Below are 19,512 nucleotides of genomic sequence, written 5' to 3'. Positions count from 1 at the left end.
TCAGGCTCCAAGGAGGCAATGGTTACTGGAGATGGGAAAAAACAGCTCAAGAATCAAAGTCAGATCTCAGCCAGTAGGGGGAGGAGAAGCTATTTCTACTGCAGATAAGAGATTTCCCTCTCTCCTTCATCTCTGGGCTGGCCCCCCCTTTCTATTCCTCCCTTCCCCCTTCCCCACGCTCTCTTTCTCTCTCACCCATGCACACGCGCGCACACACTCCCTGAAATCCACTATGAACCTGCTAAGCAGAAATCTAATTCCAGTTTGAGGATGAGAGGTTTAGTTCAGAAAATCCTCCTTGCTGAATACTATGGGGAGAATGTCATCTCTCCTCAACTGCATATCAAATCACTCTTTTCTTTGGGGATCACAGAGAAGACAACGACAACTCCTCTACCCAGGACCAGGCAGGAAAGCAGGGCCTACTGAGCATGGCCCATGCCTCCTTCACCCAGACTTCCTCTTCTGACTTGGGTCACAGGTCAGTCGGGACAGAGGCAGAGGGCAGGGCCCACCTGGCACCAACTTCCATACCTCCTTGGTTCTTAGCCGCGCCCGGTGGGAACGGGGTGATGCTGGGAGCAGAGGCTGCCCGAGCCTGTGCTCCTGATGAAGGGGCCCAGCCTCTCGGAACCACGCAAACCCATCTCCATCCCCACCCCGTGGCACTCGCCCCAGCACACACACGGGTTTCCCGGTTGGGGAGTGCACCTTGGGATTTTGAGACTGGCTCCCCTAAGCCCCATGCCATGTCCTCGGCCCCAAGCGGTACCTGCCAAGGCCTTGATCCGAGACCTCTCAAAGAGCCTGGCTGAGCTGTTGTCATTATCCAGCTCGTCGTCTGGGGCCTCCCAGCGGGCATTGATCCGGCTGTACGGTGGCTGGTTGCCCACGTTTTCAAACTCCGTGGCCGATGTCATGTCAGTTCTCAGCAGCTCTGCGTGCCTCGCGCCTCATGGAAGGGTCCCTGAGGGCGGGGGTATGGGGGGGAGAGCAACACAGTCAGAGGGTTAGCTCCACACCCCCTCAGACTTTTTCTCAGGGGAAACTTATTGGGAGCATCCGGCAGAAGCAGATCCTTGCGGGCGCAGCACACCGTGTGGTGGGCCCGGGCATGTTTCCCACCCAGGGTCTCAGGGTTGTGTGGTGTAAAATATTGCTGCAGCAGCAACAGTAACCAGCGGCGGCGGCGGCGGCGGCGGCCGAGAAGGAGAGTTGCATGCAGCAAGGGTCAGGGCGGCCAGCAGGTGGAGACGTCGGGAGCAGGGAGCCCGGTCCTGCAAACCCAGCGGCGGGACACAGAGAGGGGCGGCTCCCCCGGGGAGGGGCCCGAGGCCAGTGGGGGATGTGCTCAAACAGTCTAGGGCCAGGACGCACCCTGTGAGAGGGGGCCAGGGAAAAGGGAAGGAGAAGGGAGAAGCTGGAAGTCAGCTGAGTGCGACTCACACAGGCACCAGCGGAGAGAAATGAATGTGAGCTTAAAGCGGCCACTGGCAGCCACCCCAGGAGAAGTTCTCCCCTCACAGAGGGTGCCCAAGAGCCCTTGGAATTCTTTCCCAACGGCAAATATTCAGAAAGCTGAGCTCTAGGTTTTGCTTGCTCTGAAGGGCGGCAAGGTGGTTGGACAAGGTCTTCTACTGAATCCCAGCACAGACCAATTTGTTCAGAGTGGCAGGTGGGCCCATCAAGGCCAGCAGCATGCTGCTGCTGAGGGCTGGGGCGAGGACATCCCATAGACAATGGAGCTGTGTGTCAGGTATCTATGCAATAATACTCAGGAGCACAGGTTCTGTACTCAGGCGGTCAGTGATTTTTGCTCATTCGTTCATTCATTCATTTGTTCATTCATGATTAAATCAAATATGCATCAAGCCCCAACTAGGTGGCAGGGACCTGGCTGGGCAATTAGGAATAAGACCGGACGTGTCCTCCTGTCCTTGTGGAGCTGATATTCTGGCACGGAAGAGAGACGATTAACAAGCAATTACAATAAGGGGTGATGTGAGCCACGACTAGGAAAGAACAGGCTAAGGTGGGGCTGGGGGGACAGGGAAAGAGGCATTTAAGCTGATACCTGAAGGAAGACTGGAGGTGCCCCGTGAAGGGAGAGATGGAAAGGAACAAGAATCCGAAGAAAGAAAATAAAAAGCAGGTGCGAAGTTCTGAAGGTGAGAAAGAACATGACAAGGTCTAGCAACATTAAGAAGTACAAGGTACCAGGAAGGTGGGGTGGGGCCTCAGGGCGGTAAAGGTAGACAGCGGCTAGAGGTGCCAGCGGAAGCCCTAGAGGCCTTGGGCCTTTGGAAAATGATGAGCTTTCCTTCAGCCTCAGTATCTCCATCTTTACCTGCCAGTGACTCACCTCCCTGGGGAGCTTAAAGGACTCCAAGATCAAGTCTGTACGACAGAATAGGGAGCCCAGAACCCCCAAATCTTCAAGAGCAAAGTAGGGGTGAGGAGGCTATTAGGCAGACAAATGACAAGAATCTTGACAACTAGCGAGCTCTGACGTAAACCATTCCCTCTATGTGCATATACCCCAACACACATATCCGACACACACCTGCGCACATACACACTTTAAGAAGAAATAAACCAAGCCCACCAATCCAACAATAGCTGCACTTCAGACTGTTTTCCCCCAATTGGCTTAATCAATCCCACCACAACCCTCTGAGGTAAAAAAAGGAGCCGGGATTAACCACCTTAATTGCACAAGGGAGAAAACCAAAGCCTAATACGGGATGAGGCCTCCCCGAAGTCATCTGGGGAATTACTGCTGTCCCTGGGACCAAAGGCTAAACAGTCGCCCTGGGCCAGACAGACTTTAGGGAAGCAGGTGGGGAAAGAATATGGCACCCAGAAGCCAGAGGGCATTCCCAGCTGCCCGGGCTTCTCAAAGGAGTCTGCCGTTCCTGAGGAAAAGAGGGTGTGAGGTGGGGGACCCAGTCCTCACCCTAAAACCCTTGTCCCTTTGGACAGTCTATCTTCTTCCATTAATGGACCTGCTACTTCCAGGGCAGAGATTTCTCCCCTGAACTAGCTGGGCCAAGGGAGCTGGCCAGGATTCCCCACCCCCATTCCTTTCCCAGCCTTCCCCTAAGGAGAACCACCACTTGCTCAGAGAGCCTGACAGGCACCAAGGCCCGTCCAGCATCCCCTGAGAAGGCCGGAGCTGCCAGACGCAGCAGGCGAGGTGAGATGGGACCCTGCGTGTGCGGGAGGTAACCAGACCCGGCGCTCCCTCTGAGTCCTGGGCTATTTTTAAGGGTGGCCGAGAGAGGCCCGGGCCACGGGGCCAGGGGAGTGAGATTACCTTTGCCATGGCTCCGTAAATAAGTCTGCCCCACAGAGAAGGGCCTGAGTAGGCAGAGCAGCAGAGCCAGCGTTCAGGACAAGATGGATGGCCCCAGGAACAGAAGAGCAGCGACGCTACAGCAATTCATCCTGCTTAAAGACGCCATCCCTCCTGCGACTGCGGCTCACAGAAGGCAGCAGCCAGGCGGCAGCTCTGCCGGGAACGTGAAAAAAAAATATCTATCTGGGTCTAAATACACAACTCTGGTTTTGTTAGAAGGTTCTGGTCTCTGAAAACAAATACCAAGGAGAGAAGAGTCAGAAACTAAATTGAGGCCTGGCTCCTCCGGCTCCCCAGCCACACTGCACCCGCCCAGATGGCTTTCCATCAGAAAGCCAAGGGGGTGCTGGGATGGGCGGGTTGTGCCCAGCAGCAAGGAAGCTCTCAGAGAATCAGGCATGAAAGGCAGAAGAGAAGAAAATAAGGAAACAGAAAAGCAAAAAATGGTTCTTTTAGAAGATAAGCCTAATACAAAATTTAACCTACTGTTTTCCCAGGGTCACCCATTTCTGTTTCCATTACTTATAATGGCCTGGTCATGACTAAAAGGAATAGCCTATGTTGGGGACTCACGGTGGGGACATCTAACCAAATGGGGCGGGGAGCGGTCATGAAAATGGTATTTAGGTTGATATCTGAAGGGAACTTGGAGATGGGGTGATTTGGTGACATTTTCTAAGACAGAAGTGATCCATAATGACTTCTAGAATGGCCCTCCATCATCATGGAGGACTATAAGTATACAGCTAAAAGTAGAGCCTAAATTTCCACCCCCCTTTCCCACCAGCAAAACCGTCCCAGCAAAAAGGCATTAAAAGTAGTTCTTGTCCATCAAAGCTCCAAATGCCCTACACCCTAATTCACCCTCAAGCCTCCAAAGAAGTTCTTCTCCTAACCCACAGGCCTTCATCAAGGTGTAGAGGTCTTCCCTGGTCTGCGTGACTCTGTGCCCAGGAAAATCCACCTTCACATCCATCCCGCTGCCTGTCTATCAGGTGTTTCCAAATATCAAGTCCAGAGGCTGCCACCATGCATCTGAGTTTCTCCCTCATTCTCACCCAAAGAGCTCATGTCACTCCCTGAGCCCAAGTTATATCTTGAGTAGACTGGGTCCCCAGAAGACCTACCCACAGCTCCATACTGAAAAGCTCATCTGGTCCCACAGAGCACTCACTCTCAGAAGGAACTCTGGCTTGGTAAACGGATTTCACAATATCACTGACGCAACCTACATCACGCTTCAAATGGGTGCCCAGAAACCCATCCGCTTCTGAGATCAGGTATTAGCCTTGGAATCTCAATCGCATGCACTATGTCCAGTTAATCCCTAGGGTGGTTAGGGACTGAGGAAGTGGCAGCAGCAGCAGCTCCTCTCTTATCTTCAGGACATCATCAGCCATCCCCACAGTCTTCCGCCCCATGGTATCAGGATGAGGAAGAGCTGGCCAAGCAGAAGAGGATGCTCTCCCTTCCGCCCCACACCCATCTAACCTAGTAAACAGCATCCTGTCCTCTCCCTGGACCACACAAAGATCTACTTCAGGAGTGAGAAATAGGGGGGAAAAAAGCTGATGCTATCGTTTGACTTAGCAGGACCACAGGACTACTGCTAATGCAATAGCTTGGACACTGTCTTTCTTAAACAGAGAACCTAGACCAATTCTATTTTTTATATTCTCTCTAGCTATAAGGTTTGACTCTCACCTGTTTTCTATTTTGTCTAGCCCCTTTATGCTACCCTAAACCTGTTTTGAATGTACTTTAGCATTATGGCAGTCCATGTCAGGAGACTAATTTCTGAAGTTTCCCCAGTAACTTTTAACAAAAAGGGAACAACCCACTCCCTGTGATCATACTCTTTTCTTATTTTTTATATTTTTAGGAGGTACTGGGGATTGAACCCAGGACCTCGTACATGGGAAGCATGGGAAGCGCTCAACCACTGAGTTATAACTGTTCCCCTTATCATAATCTTATTGTACATTCACAGACAACTTACTTAACAATGAAATACATAAATACATACTGACACAGACACACATACTCACACACCCATGCTCGCTAAACCAGAATGAGGACCAAAGAGATGGCCAGTGCAGAGTCCTCTAAATCTAGCTCCAGCCTTAACCTCCCTCTCACTCCCACACTCTGGTCTGGCACCTCCATCTGGCTACCAGACATCTCTACCTAGAAATCACAGCTCAGTCTCAACATGGCTAAGACTAAGCACATGGCTCCTCTCACAGCAAAACAAGGTGGGGAGGACTGTCAGGACCGTGAGGTAAAAGTGAGGCGCAGGCAAGCATGCCATGTGCAGAGGACCCTCCCAGCAGCTGGATGCCACCAGCAGTGCCTGAAGGAAGTTGCTTCCCCTCCCCATGGTGTACTCTGTTCTTCTGCACTCTGCAGTTCCCACCCTCGCCTGGCCTGGATATGAATCCGTCAGTGGCAGGTAAGTCCCAAGATTCCCACCCACAGTTGCCACCATCAAGGATCCCCTTGAATGTGTCCTAGTCTACTGTTTGGTGAGGCCATGCCCAGACCCTTCTGCTCCAGTTTCCATCACCAGTCAGGGACTTCAGGCCCACATGTCACAGCCTGTCCACCCTCATCATGGAAAAATCTCCTCCTAAAAACTGGCTCCAGTTATGCAGCAGCTGCTGGAATGGGGTGGGGGTGGGGTGGGATCTTGGCTCCGAAAGTTCTTAAGGGATTTGGTTGGGGAACAGGTGCAGCTCAGTTCTGATTCGGGGATTGCCCCATCCATCCTCTATCTTAACAACTGCATCTATCAGCTCCCCACGTCCTGCACAGAGACAAATGTTCCCTGGGAATGATGAAAGAAGAGGGGAGGTAATAGTTTTAAATATACGTGCTTTTGCAAAGTTTGTCTTCTATTGGGATTCTTGGGATCAATATCTACATTTACAAAAAGTTATTACCACCCAAACCTACCTCTCCCCACATCTCTCCTAACTCATTTGCTTTCAAGGTAAGTAATATTCCATGGTAGCTGAATGGGAAAGAATACCCGAATTCTCTTCTTCCATGAGGGCTTTTCCAGAACATTAATAGTGACCACTCTTTTCTCTGATCAAAACTTTCCGGGGAGGTCATGGGCCCTCCACCTTAGAGTGACCAAGCACAGGTTGAAATAACTCATTCAAAATAATCATTGGAATGATATTTCTAATGAAATAATGGATTCATAAAACATCAAATAATGGATTCATAAAAAGACCATGAGATAATAGATTGATTGGGAACATTACAATGGAGGATCTCAATTCACAATGAATCACACCAGACATCGTGTGCCTCCTGAAACACCACCATATAAAGGACACAGTGCCATCTATGATGTTCTTACCAAAAAGTTGAATCTCAGTCTAATCAAGCCCTTAGAGCTAACTCCAGTTTACAGGAATAATACGAGATTGAGATTTGTGTTCAGTGACAACATGAGGAAGCAAAGAGACCAATCCAGAATGTGGGGCATTCTACAGACAACTGCCTCAGTTTCTCCAACAAGTCAGTGGCTTTAAAACAAAGAGGAAGAGGGGCGTGGATATAGCTCAAGTGGTTGAGTACCTGCTTCCCATGTACAAGGTCCCAGGTTCACTCCCCTGTACCTCTTTGAAAAAAAAAAAGAGGCATAGAGGGGAGACTGCTATAGATTAAAAGACATAAGAGACATAATAACCAAATGTAATGTGGACCTGGTTTGGATCCTGAATCAAACAACTATAAAAAAGACATTGTTGAGACAATCAGGGATATATGAATTATAGACTCAATATTATAACCAGGGACTATAATCAGGGATTATAATCAGCTGGGCTAGAGGTAATAATTACATTGTTTGTGTAAGAAAATGAACATATTTTTTAGAAATTCTCAAGAAAGTAGGGGATGATGACATGATGTCTGGGATTTGTTTAAATGTGTTCAGAGGTATCAGAAAGGTATAGAGCACATGAAGCAAGTGGGGACCCCTAATAACATTGATTTGGGGTGATCCAAATATGGGGGTCCATGGTTCTATTCTCTCCACTTTTGGGTATGTTTGAAAATTTGTATAACAAAAGTTTTGATAAAATTTAAATTTAATAATAAATTCAGTGAATGTAATAAACAGCCATATGCCCTATATACAAATGAAACTTAGAATAAAAGTCTCTTACTGTGGCCCTCATGCCCTGCATGGCCTGGGTCCTGCCGCCCCTCCAAGCTCTCCAGGCTCACCTCCGCACACACACTACGTGCGGTCCGCAAGCCTTCGTTCAGTTCCTCAAACTCGCTTTTCCTCCCTAGCTCAGGGCTCTTGCGCACACTGTGCCCTCTGCCTGGAAAACTTCCCAGAAGATCTTTGCATGCCTGGCTCCTTCTCATCCTCCAGGTCTCATTAGTCCATCCTGACCACTCAATTTATGTTGGATCCCCCCAGCCTTTCTTAGTCTCAGTCTCAGCATTTGCTTGACTCCTTTATAGCACTGAGCCTAATTACAATTATTATAATTGTATTATATTGTATTGTCAATGTAATTATACATACATCTGTCTGGCTTTTTCTTTTTCTTTTTTGGCTTCTCTCTACCTAGACTATAAGCTACTTGCAGGCAGTGGCCACATCTGTCTTAGTCATCATTGTAGTCCAGTGCCTAGTCCTGTGTCTAGGACATAGTAAGTGCTCAATAAATATTACCATTCTCTTAGAGACCTAAGTTCAATCCTTGGAGCCTTTTAAACCCCTCCATCCCACCGTCTTCCTCAATCCATGCACTCACTCATTCAGTTTTTCCACTTACATATATTGAGCCCTTATTCAATATTTATTCATCACCAAGGTGAGCCAGTTATGCCTCTGAAATGTCTCTTTAATTTGTCCTTCCTTTATACTCCAAAGCTTCCGCCTCACTTCAGGTCCTTACCACGTCCCACCTGGACTTGGGTCATGGTCTGCTTCCATCTCTCTGAGCCCCTTCGGTCTTTCCTGGATGGCTGTCCTCATACTGACACACCCTACCCCTACTCCACAAGTGGTCACACTCTCTCTCATGCACGGCCTGGAATCCACAGCCCTACGCCATTCAGAGCTGAGCTCACACTCAGCTCCAATCAGGAGGGTCCACATATCCTTCCCCCAACCCTTCCTTTGTGCCATGAGCCGCTACAGCTTTATTGTGCCACATCCCGTACAAGGAAATTTAGCCGTCTCTCCCCCCCACACACAATTTATAACCAATACAATTTTCAAACATTTAGAAACACAATATATATAGAGAGAGAACATTTTCTTAGAATCTGAGTGAAGTCACCTTTCTCCTCTCCAGTCCCAGAGACCCTCCACTGTCTCCCCCAGTGGAGGTAGTCAAGAGGGGCCCCAGGGAAAGCCGGTGATGACCAGGCACACAGTCTCCCCCACCTCAGCCCCCCTTTCTTCCCCCAGGCTCACAGCCCTTGCTGGGTGAGGCCCAGATCCTCATAGTCCTTCCTTCTGTCCATCCCTCAAATCCTGGTGGGAAGACGAACCTTCAGCTCTCTCTCCCTGCCATCTTCATTTGACCACCCTCAAGTCCTTCCCATCCCAAATAAAATAAAACCCTTCCTTGCCATTCTCTCTCCTCCCTTTCAAAGCCAAAAACTTCTTGACAAAGTTGTCAAGGATATGAAGAGGCAATTTACAGAAGAGGAAGCCCAAAAGGCTAAAACCCTATGAGGAGACACTCAGACTCCTTATTTACATGCAGACTGAAACGAGGATACTCCACAGGCAAAAATCAGCCAAGTGGATAAAGGCAGTGACGTGGAGTGCAGGGTGGTGATGTACAGCGCAGGAACCCTTGTGCCCTGCTGGGGGAGAGTGATGGACTGGCCCAGGCATTCCAGAGGGCAGGCTGCCAGGACACAGGCAAATTAAGTATTGGTAACTCCACTCCTGGGTATAGGTAACAAAGTAATTTTCACACAGGTCTATAAGAGAACATACAGAGGGATGTTTATTGCAGCATTGATTCCAGTGGCATGGAGGTAGAACTAACCTGTATGTCCATCTCTAGGGGAAGGACAGGTAAAATGTGGTGGATGTGCACAAGAAGCGTACATGGCAGCATTACAGAATCTTAAAACCATAGAGCTGGATAAAGTAAAGAAACAGAATAGGATCTTTGACACATCACTTACATAATATGTGTATATAAAACAATTTGCATTTTATAAGCACACGAACAAACAAAAGGAAAACCCTTAAACACATAAAAATGGTTGCCTCTGGGTGGAGGGAGGGGAATGGAAAAGGAAAACAGAGATAAAAGGACATCAATCAACCAACAAACCAGGAGAAGGACCTTGCCTGGATAACAGTGATGAGGAATTGATGCCCTCAGTATACCCCCTATGTAAGGTAAAAATATATACAGTGTATTTATTCTCTATTCATGGTTGTTCATCTCCATACCCAGTTCATCCCTCAATCCACTGAAATCTGGCTCCCCCAAGAAGCTGTTTGGGCCAAAGATCATTGACAACTTGTCTTATTGCTGAAAACAATAAATGCTTTTCAGATCTTATCTTGACCTCTCAAGGTTCTATTGGACCTTTCAAAATTTGCTGAAATCGCTTCCTGTCTTCAAGGACACACACCTCGTCCTCTTCTTAACTCTCTGGCTCTTACTCCTTGGCCTGCTTTGTGAGCTACTTTTCCTTTACCTGTCCGTTGAACAGTGATGTTCCCCCAGAGTTCTATCCTGGGCCCCTCCACTTCTTCCTCTGGCTTCACTCCCAGGACTTGAATTACCATCTCATGTAAATCACTTCCAAATCTGTCTCCTGAACTCCAAGCCTTTACACCCAACTTCCTTGTGAGCATCCACTTGGAAGGCCCACAGGTCCCTCATCCTCAGCATAGCCCCAGTTGAACCGTATCTTGTTGAATTGCATTCCACCCATGTGGTACTATGTCCTGGCCTCTGCCAACCTTTGACCTGATGTCGTGACTCAGCCCTCAGTTTTCTCTGGCCAAACTCAGACCCAAACACAGCTGCTGCATTTGCAGGCCTTCCCCAGGAGACTTTACACCACCATCCCTGCACCAATCATTCCTGATGTTTCCTGTCCTCCAGTAACTCAGTGACCTATGCCAAAACCTGGGGTCCTGCTCTTCTCTGCCTCCCACCCCACACTCCAGTATTTCATCCATGCAATTCCCTCAATGTTTCTCATATTTCTTCTTCTCCATCTCCACTGCTCCCCCTCATTTCTAGCATCATCTCGTGTCTAGTGGTCTCCTGCTGTTTCTGTTGCATCCATTTTTTTCTTTGGCCTACCATCCCAACCCATTCTCTATACTGCAGCCAGAAAAGATCACCCTAGAGTACTATATTAGTCAGCCAAAGGGGTACTGATGCAAAGTACCAGAACTCTGTTGGCTTTTATAAAGGGGATTTATTTAGGGTAGACGCTTATGGTCACAAGGCCCTAAAGAGTCCAACTCAAGATACCATAAGAGGTACTTTCTCACCCAAAGTCACTGGTCACTTTTAAGTAAGATGGTAAGCAATATCTGTGAGGGTTCAGCCAGCCTTCTTTTATTTTTTCAAGATTTTTAAAAAAGCTTTATTTATTTATTTATCTCCCCTTCCCCCACCACCCCAGTTGTCTGTTCTCTGTGTCTATTTGCTGCGTCTTCTTTGTCTGCTTCTGTTGTTGTCAGCGGCACGGGAATCTGTGTTTCTTTTTGCTGAATCTGTGTTTCTTTTTGCTGCATCATCTTGTTGTGTCACTTCCCCATGTGGGTGGTGCCATTCCTGGGCAGGCTGCACTTTCTTTCGCGCTGGGCGGCTCTCCTTATGGGGCGCACTCCTTGCGCGTGGGGCTCCCCTACGCGGGGGACACCCCTGTGTGGCTCGGCACTCCTTGCGCACATCAGCACTGCGCATGGGCCAGCTCCACACGGGTCAAGGAGGCCCGGGGCTTGAACCACGGACCTCCCATGTGGTAGACGGACGCCCTAACCACTGGGCCAAGTCCGCTGCCCCAGCCTTCTTCTTAAGGCTCTGTGGTGTCAGCTTCTTCCAGTCTCAGCTGTAGGCTGGCATAAAGCTCATCTCTCTCCCCTGGGCTCGTTTCTTTCTGGGCTCAGCGGCTCTGCTCTCTTCACAAGATCAGCTGCAAACTCTCAGCCTTGTATCTCTTCTGGGGGCCTCTGCTGAGTCTTTTTCTGTGTGAGTGTCTTCCCACCAACGGGGCTCAATGTCCCACTTACTTGGCTGAATCAAAGCTCTAATCTTAATTTAATCAAGTAAATGTAACCTTTGAATTTAATACAATCATAGGGTATCATGCCCAGAGGAACAGACTAGTTTACAAACATAATCTGTATTTCTTTTTGGAATTCATCAGTAATATCAAACTGCCACAATTACAAATATGATAATTTTACTTCCATACTTTATTAGTTCTTCTCTATCTTGAGACAAAGTTAAAATCTATAATAAATCATAGTCAAAGCCCTTCATGATTTACCTGTTACCTGACCACTATCTATAATCCTCACTCCCAATTTTCCCAACTCAACATTCCAGCCATATGAGTTCCATTCAGGTTCCCTGGTCTCTCTAAACCCCAGGACTTTGTACATCCTGTTCCCTAAGCCAAGAAAACCCTTCCTCTTTTTCTGGATAACTTGTCATCCTTCAAAATTCAGCTTAGCCTTCACTCCTTTCAAAAAACTTCCCCACCTCCACCACCATCCCCTGGAGAGGGAAATGCTTCTTTTGTGTTCCCCTCAGACTCAATTTCCATCTTCATCAGAGTGATTACCATATTGTACAATAAAAATCTTTTCTCTGTCTCTCCCAATAGGTTGTAAGTCACTTGAGGTTTGGGACATCCTTACTCATTTTTTTCCCATGGCAACTGCCCACTCTAATGCCCAGTGTGTGAAATGGGGCTAGGGAACACCTGTTTAATTATAAATGAGTGAGTACTAGCAGTGCAGAGTGCTGCTCCTCAAGAGGACGAAAGCAGTTCCTGCAGAGGACACACTATTTGGAGGCTAATTTGGAGGTCAAGGGGGCTGGGAACATGACAAGTAGCAGTAATGCATGGACCCAGCATGGGCACCGAGCCCTGACTTTGTCCCTTTTGCCTCTGCTGCCTCAGCCACACGTTCCCAGGTGTCTCTTTCTCCTTTGCCAGTCTGTGCTGGCAGAAGGGATGGGCAGTGGCAAAAGGGCCCAAAGTCCTACCAATATGAAAAACCCTTAGAAAAGCTCTGACTCAACCCATGCCTCAGTGTCCCCATTCGAGAAATTGATGAAAGGAGCAGCTTCTCACAGAGAACCCTTCTTGACAGGGAAGCCCTACCCCACTTAGCTGAAAAGTCTTTTATATTTTTTCTTGTGTCACAGAAATGTCAGTCACAGAATGGTTTCTATCCATGCATCTCTGCCACACAAACGAAAAGAGCTATTTTAAAAGTCTAACCTTTAAATAATATATAAGATATGGGTGCCAATTTAGTTATTCATTCATGTTAGAGCTTTTAGAATAATTAAATTAAAATTAATCTTTTAAGAGTTGCTTGAGCCGGCAAGGACTCCTGAGGGAACAGGCACTGGATGGAGGATTTCCCTGGCCAGGGCACCAAGCCTGACTCTGTGGGGTCATCCTCAGATTGAAAGGAGTTACATGAAAATGATGTAGCAACTGTATAGTAACACATAGTCCCAAAGTACTGATAAATAATACGCAGTATCTCTCAGTATCAAGTTTGTGTGTCTGCTCAATACATTCTTGAGGCAAGAAGGAAAGTGTACTGTAGGAGGTGTTTGTTGCCATCCTGCTATTACCCCTCCTGTGATTTTCTTTCCCTTCCACCCTTGCCGCAAGCATCCATGCCCTCCAACCTCCCTTTACTCCGGTTTCCTCCACCGAGTTGAATGGCCCAAGCAGCACTCCTTCTCCAGATCTGCCTTGCCCCTCCAGTTTCAAATAAAATAGACTTTGACAACCTAATATCCCATTATTGTACATCCCTTAAAAAGAAGGATGCCATTTTGCCTTGGAAGTCCCCAAAGTGTCTTGTGCATGGTAGGTGCTCAGTTAGTACAAAAAGGATGTTCTTATCTTTTTTCCCAAGTGGCCAGAGTATCCCTCCCTGAGAGCACACCTGAATAAGGGTCTTATGGATAATGCCTTACTCAAAGGAAGGTTGCCATAGCAGACCAGTGGGAGAGAAATGATTGGTCAGACAGGCTATTCAAGCATCTTCAAATCATGTGGGGGAGGCAACTGTCTATTGCACCTACCCAGAAAGCCAGCTCTGCCCAGAAAGTCTCTGAAAGGTATAGACTTAACTCAATGCCCATCTTGTGCTAGGAGGCAGACCCTGGTCAGGGAAAAGGAGCTGTCCATGGTTAAAGAACATGGCAGGGTGGATGTCAGAACAAAGTCTTGAATTGCTCCCTATTCAAGTTAGCCTCACTTCTCAGCCTCACTGCTAGCCTGTCCATTACCAAGGGCTTTGATGAATTTGCCAACACTATTCCAGCATCTTGTATTCTATTATAGAATCAAGACAAGCACTCAAAAGGTTGGCAGTTTTAAAAAATTTATTCAGTAATTCAACAAATATTTATTAAACAATAGTACCCCAAAATCCATTAAATACTTAGATAGAAATATAACAAAATATGTGCAGGATCTACTGGTTGAAAACTATAAAACACTAATGAAAGAAATAAAAGATCTAAATAAATGGAGAGATATACCATGCCCATAGATTGGAAGACTCAACACTGTTAAGATGTCATTTCTCCCCAAAAGGATCAATGCATTGCCAATAACAATCCCAACAGGATTTTTTTTTTTGAGAAGTGAACATGCTGATTCTAAAATTCTATGGAAAGGCAAAGAAGTTGGAATAATCAAACCATTTTGAAAAGAAGGACAAAATGGAGGACTCACATTACCTGATCTCAAGACTTACCATAAAACTACAGTAATCAAAATAGTATAGTATGACGAAAGGATAGACATGTAGAACGATGGAATAGAAAAGGATACAGAAATAGACTGACATATATATGGTCACTGATTTTCTACAAAGGTGCAAAAACTAATGGAGAAAGGATAGTCTTTTCAACAAATACTAAAACTGGATGCCCACATGCAAAAAAAATTGATTTTGACCTATACCTCACATCATATACAGAAATTAATTCAAAATGTACCAGAGAACTAAATACAAAACCTAAAACTATAAAACTTTTAGGAGAAAACATAGGAGAAAATCTTTATGGCTTTGAGTTTAAAAAAATGTTTGAGCTATGACACCAAAAGTATGATCTATAAAAAATCAGGTACCGTAAAAAGAAAAATTTGATAGATTTGACCACCAAAATTACACTTCTTCTTTCAAGGGCAGACATTTAGAGCAATGGAATAGACTTCAGTGTTCAGAGATAAACCCACACATCTATGGCCATTGATTTTTTATGAGGGTGCCATAGCACTCAGTGGAAAAGAATAGTCTCTGCAACAAATGGTCCTGGGAGACTGGATAGCACAAGCAAAAGAATGAAAGTGGACTCCTCCCTCATCCCATATGCAAAAATTAACTCAAAATGGATTAAAAAAACGAAATATAAAAGCTAATACTATAAAATGTCTAGAAGAAAGCATAAAGAAATATCTTCAGGACCTTGGTATTAGGCAATGGCTTCTTAGATTTTGCACTAAAAGCACAAGCAACAAAAGTAAAAAAAAGATAAATTGGATTTTGTCAAAACTAAAAACTTTTATACATGAAGGACATTATCAAGACAGTGAAAAAATCAACTTAACAGGAGAAAATGTTTGGAAAGCATATCTTATAAGATTTAATATCCAAAATATAAAAGAACTCCTACAACTCAACAACAAAAAGATAAACAACCCAACTCAAAAAATAGGCAGGGGATCGGATGTGGCTCAAGCAGTTGAGCACCTGCTTCCCACATGGGAGGTCCCAGGTTTGGTTCCCAGTGCCTTCCACAAACAACAAAAACAAACAAACAACAAGGAAAACAAATGAAAAAGCCAACTCAGGGGAGCTGATATGGCTCAGTGGTTGAGCGCTGGCTTCCCACATGTGAAGTCCCGGGTTCAATCCCCGGCCTCAGTATCACACACAAAAAAGGACAAAGGGCTTGAACAGACATTTCCCCAAAGAAGATATGTAAATAGTCAAAAACACATCTTAAAAAAAGGAAAAGTTCTGCCATTAGGGAAATGCAAACCAAAATCACAATGAGATATCACCTCATACCCACTAGAAATGGCTATTAATAAAGAAACAAAATAACAAGTGCTGAGTGAGGAAGATGTGGAGAAACAGGAACCCTAGTATATTGTTGTGGGAATGTAAAATGGTACAGCTCATGTGAAAAGTTGGTGGTTCTTCAAAAAGTTAAAGATAGACCCTGCAATCCCATTTCTAACTACCTATCAAAAGAATTTAAAGTAAGAACTCAAATAGATACTAGTCCACCAATATTCATAGCAGCATTATTCACAATAGCCAAAAGGTGGAAGCAACCTAAATCTGTCCATCAATAGATGAATGGATAAACAAAATGTGGTATATACAGACAATGGAATATTATTCTTCCATAAAAAGGAATGAGGTTGTGATGCATGCCACAACATGGATGAACTTTGAAGTAATCATGTTGAGTGAAATGAAAGCCAGACACAAAGGAGAGATAAATCTGATTACACTTATATGAAATGACTAGAATATACAAATTCAGAGACAGAGAGTAGAGTACAGGTTACTAGAGATGAGGGGAGGGGATAGGGAATTAATGCATAGTGGGTGCACTATCTATTTGGGGTGATGGAAAAGTTTTGGTAATGGATGGTGATGAGGGTAGCACAACACTGTGAATTTGATTAATCACACTGAATTGTATGCTTGGGAATGGCTGAGATGGGAAATTTTATGTTGTATATACATTTCCACAAACAATGGAAGCATAATATATGCAACCTACTCCCAAATATTTAGAAAAAAGATGGAAGGATGGATGGATGGATGGATGGATGGATGGATGGATGGATGGATGGAATGATATAGCAAATATCACACAAATTTTAAAACTGTAAATCTGAGTATGTGGGGAGGGGGTCTATAATAGTTATTGGTATTGATTTTTATTTTATTTTTGTAACTGTTCTGTAAGTTTGAAATTACTTCAAAATAAACTGCTCTTCAAAAGATATTGTTAAGGGACTGAAAACAAGTCACAGATTAGGAGAAAATATTTGCAAAACACATTTCTGATAAAGGACTTGCATCCAGATTATATAAAGTACTCTCAAAACATATTAATGAGAAAACAAACAATTTGATTAAGAAAGAGCAAAAGATTTGTACAATGCTTCACCAAAGAAGATATATGGGTGGCCAATAAGCACATGAAAAGATGCTGGATTTCATTTATTAGGAAAATTCAAATTAAGACCACAATGAAATACCACTACATACCTATTAAAATAACTTAGACAAACAGCAACAACAACAAAACACCTGACAATAACAAGTGCTTGCCAGAATGTAGAACAAGTGGAACTCTGACACATTGCTAGTGGGAATGCAAAATAGCACAGTCACTTTAGTGAAGAGTTTGGCAGTGTCTTATAGAGTCAAACACATTTATCAAATGACCCAGCAATCCCACTCCTAGGTATTTATACAAGGAAAATGAAAACTTAGGCTCACACAAAACCTCTATGCAAATGTTTATAGCAGCTTTATTTATAATCGCCCAAAATTGGAAAACCTAAATGTCCATTAAATGGTGAATAAAGAAACTGACTATGCAGTAATAAAAAGGAAAGACTTGATACACACACTACATGGATGAATTTCAAGTGCATTATGCTAAGTAAAAGAAGCTAGACTTGGGAAGTGGATGTGGTTCAAGTGATTGGGCTCCCACCTACCATATGGGAGGTCTAGGGTTCAATTCCTAGGGCCTTCTGGTGAAGGTAAGCTGGCTGTGTGGTGAGCTGGCCTGAGTGGAGAGCTGGTGCAGCACGATATCATAACAAAAAGAGACACAGAGGACAGACAATGAGAGACACAGCAGACCAGGGAGCTGAGGTGGCACAGAAGATTGAGCGCCTCTCTCCCATTCCAGAAGGTCCTGGGATTGGTTCCTGGTGCCACCTAAAGAGAGGACAAGGAGGGGAAGTGGACATGACTCAACTGATAGAGCATCTGTCTACCATATGGAGGGTCCAGGGTTCGATCCCCAGGGCTTCCTGACCTGTCTGGTAAGCTGGCTCACACGCAGTGCTGTGGCATGCAAGGAGTACCGTGCCATGCAGGGGCTTCCCTGCGTAGGGGTGCCCCATGTGCAAGGAGTGCACCCCACGTGAAAAAAAGTGCAACCCACCCAGAAGTGGTGCCACACACATGGAAAGCTGATGCAGCAAGATGATGCAACAAAAAAGAGATGCAGATTCCCAGTGCTGCCTGATAATGCAAGCAGACACAGAAGAACACACAGCAAATGGACAGAGAGAGCAGACAATGGGGGTGGGGGGGAGGAGAGAGAAATAAATAAAAAATAAATCTTAAAAAAAAAAGAGAGCGAGGACAAGCAGACACAGAAGAACACACAGCGAATGGACACAGAGAGCAGACAGCAAGCGCAAAACAATCAGGGGGGAATAAATAAATCTTTTTTAAAAAAAGAAGCTAGACTTAAAAGTCTATATAACATATAATTCCATTTATATGACATTCTGGAAATGGCAAACTATAGACCGAAAACAAATCAGTGGTTGCCAGGAGTTAGGGCAAGGGAAAGGGTTGATAACAAAGGGGTATGAAAGAATGTTGGAGGCTTGTTGTGGTGGTAGTTGCACAACTGTATGCATCTGTCAAAATGTATAGAAATGTCTATAGGTGAAAGGAGAGAATTATACTGTATGTAAACTATACTTCAATAATCCTGATTAAAAACAAATAAATTTGTTACCTACTATGTGGCAGGCACATTGTTATCAACTGCTCTGATAATATTAATATGGACTAGAATAAGTATTACAATTTTTAAAAAGAGATTTATTTATTTATTTTCCCCTCTCCCTGAGATGGCTCCCTTGTCTGTCTGCTCGTTGTTTGTGCTCGCTTTGTCTGCTCATCTATTTCAGGAGGCACTGGGGACCAAAGCCAGGACCTCCCATGTAGAAGGTAGGCACCCAAGTGCTTGAGTCACATCTGCTTCCCTATTACAATTCATTTTTAATAAAACAGCTTGGGTTTTATTGAGCCAAGTATTGTAATGGAAGATATAAATACAGTATAGATATGAATTCTGCATTCAGATTGCCTGAGACATGGATATAAATAATGAAACAACAAAATAGAATTGTGTGTCAGAAGAGAGGTATTAATAAAGTGCAATGAGACTTCAGAGGCAGGAGAAATATTTATTTTAAGCTGGAGAAACCAGAGAACTCTTCATAGAAGAGATGGCATTGGAATTGGGTGCAGATGACAGGGGGGGATGACTTTTATTGTCCAGGTAAACAATGCTTATCAGAAAGCTTTCATATGCAATTTCTCTGTGATCCTCCCAAGATGTAATATTAATCTCAGTTTCAGTTATACAAACTAAGACTTAGATATCCAGTTCCTTGCCCAAGACCTTTGTGGCAGAACCAAGTCTTCAGAGGATTCATTCCATCCTCCACTCCACCAAGCAAACATTAAGAAGAGAAACTCTTCCTTCTCATAAGACAGAGAGACTGCTGGTCATTTCCACTTCAGGATCCCTGCAAGTGACTCTTCTTGCCTTTCTGGCCATTGAGAACATCTTACAAGGCTACCATGCTTACCTGAGTCTTTACCACATGTGGAAGAGAACACCAGCAGAGTGAGAATTGTGGCAATTGTTTAAATCCATGGTTTAAAGGTCTCAAAGTACCTTTTAGAAAGACTAAAGTCTTTACAAGTTACAAGGATACTGCCTGCCTCCAATATATGGTCACACACATGGCCCTAAAATCTTTCAGAATATAGCCCTAGACATTGGAGAGTAAATTAAGAAAGCTGCATTTGCTCTGGCAGGGGACTGGTTCCCAAAAGAAACCATGAA

The 19,512-nt window shown here is 45.0% G+C and overlaps 1 protein-coding gene across 2 annotated transcripts in view; it reads right to left on the bottom strand.

The window, feature by feature from the left end:
• Nucleotides 1-19,512, bottom strand: part of SPTB (spectrin beta, erythrocytic) — a 131,490-nt gene that overhangs the window by 70,935 nt on the left and 41,043 nt on the right. Inside the window, exons 2-3 of one of the 2 annotated variants that reach the window (XM_071213872.1) lie at nucleotides 3,317-3,511; nucleotides 773-967 (exon numbers count right to left, since the gene is read on the bottom strand). In XM_071213872.1, the coding sequence (XP_071069973.1) occupies nucleotides 773-920 (148 nt within the window). In that variant the 5' untranslated portion in view covers nucleotides 921-967; nucleotides 3,317-3,511. The remainder of the gene's footprint in view (nucleotides 1-772; nucleotides 968-3,316; nucleotides 3,512-19,512) is intronic. The other variant, XM_071213871.1, reaches the window with a different exon arrangement.

This window comes from Dasypus novemcinctus, chromosome 3, assembly GCF_030445035.2.
Source record: "Dasypus novemcinctus isolate mDasNov1 chromosome 3, mDasNov1.1.hap2, whole genome shotgun sequence".
Lineage (NCBI taxonomy): Eukaryota > Metazoa > Chordata > Mammalia > Cingulata > Dasypodidae > Dasypus > Dasypus novemcinctus.
Note: the sequence above shows the minus strand (reverse complement) of the source record. Positions and strands in the feature narration are given on the sequence as shown.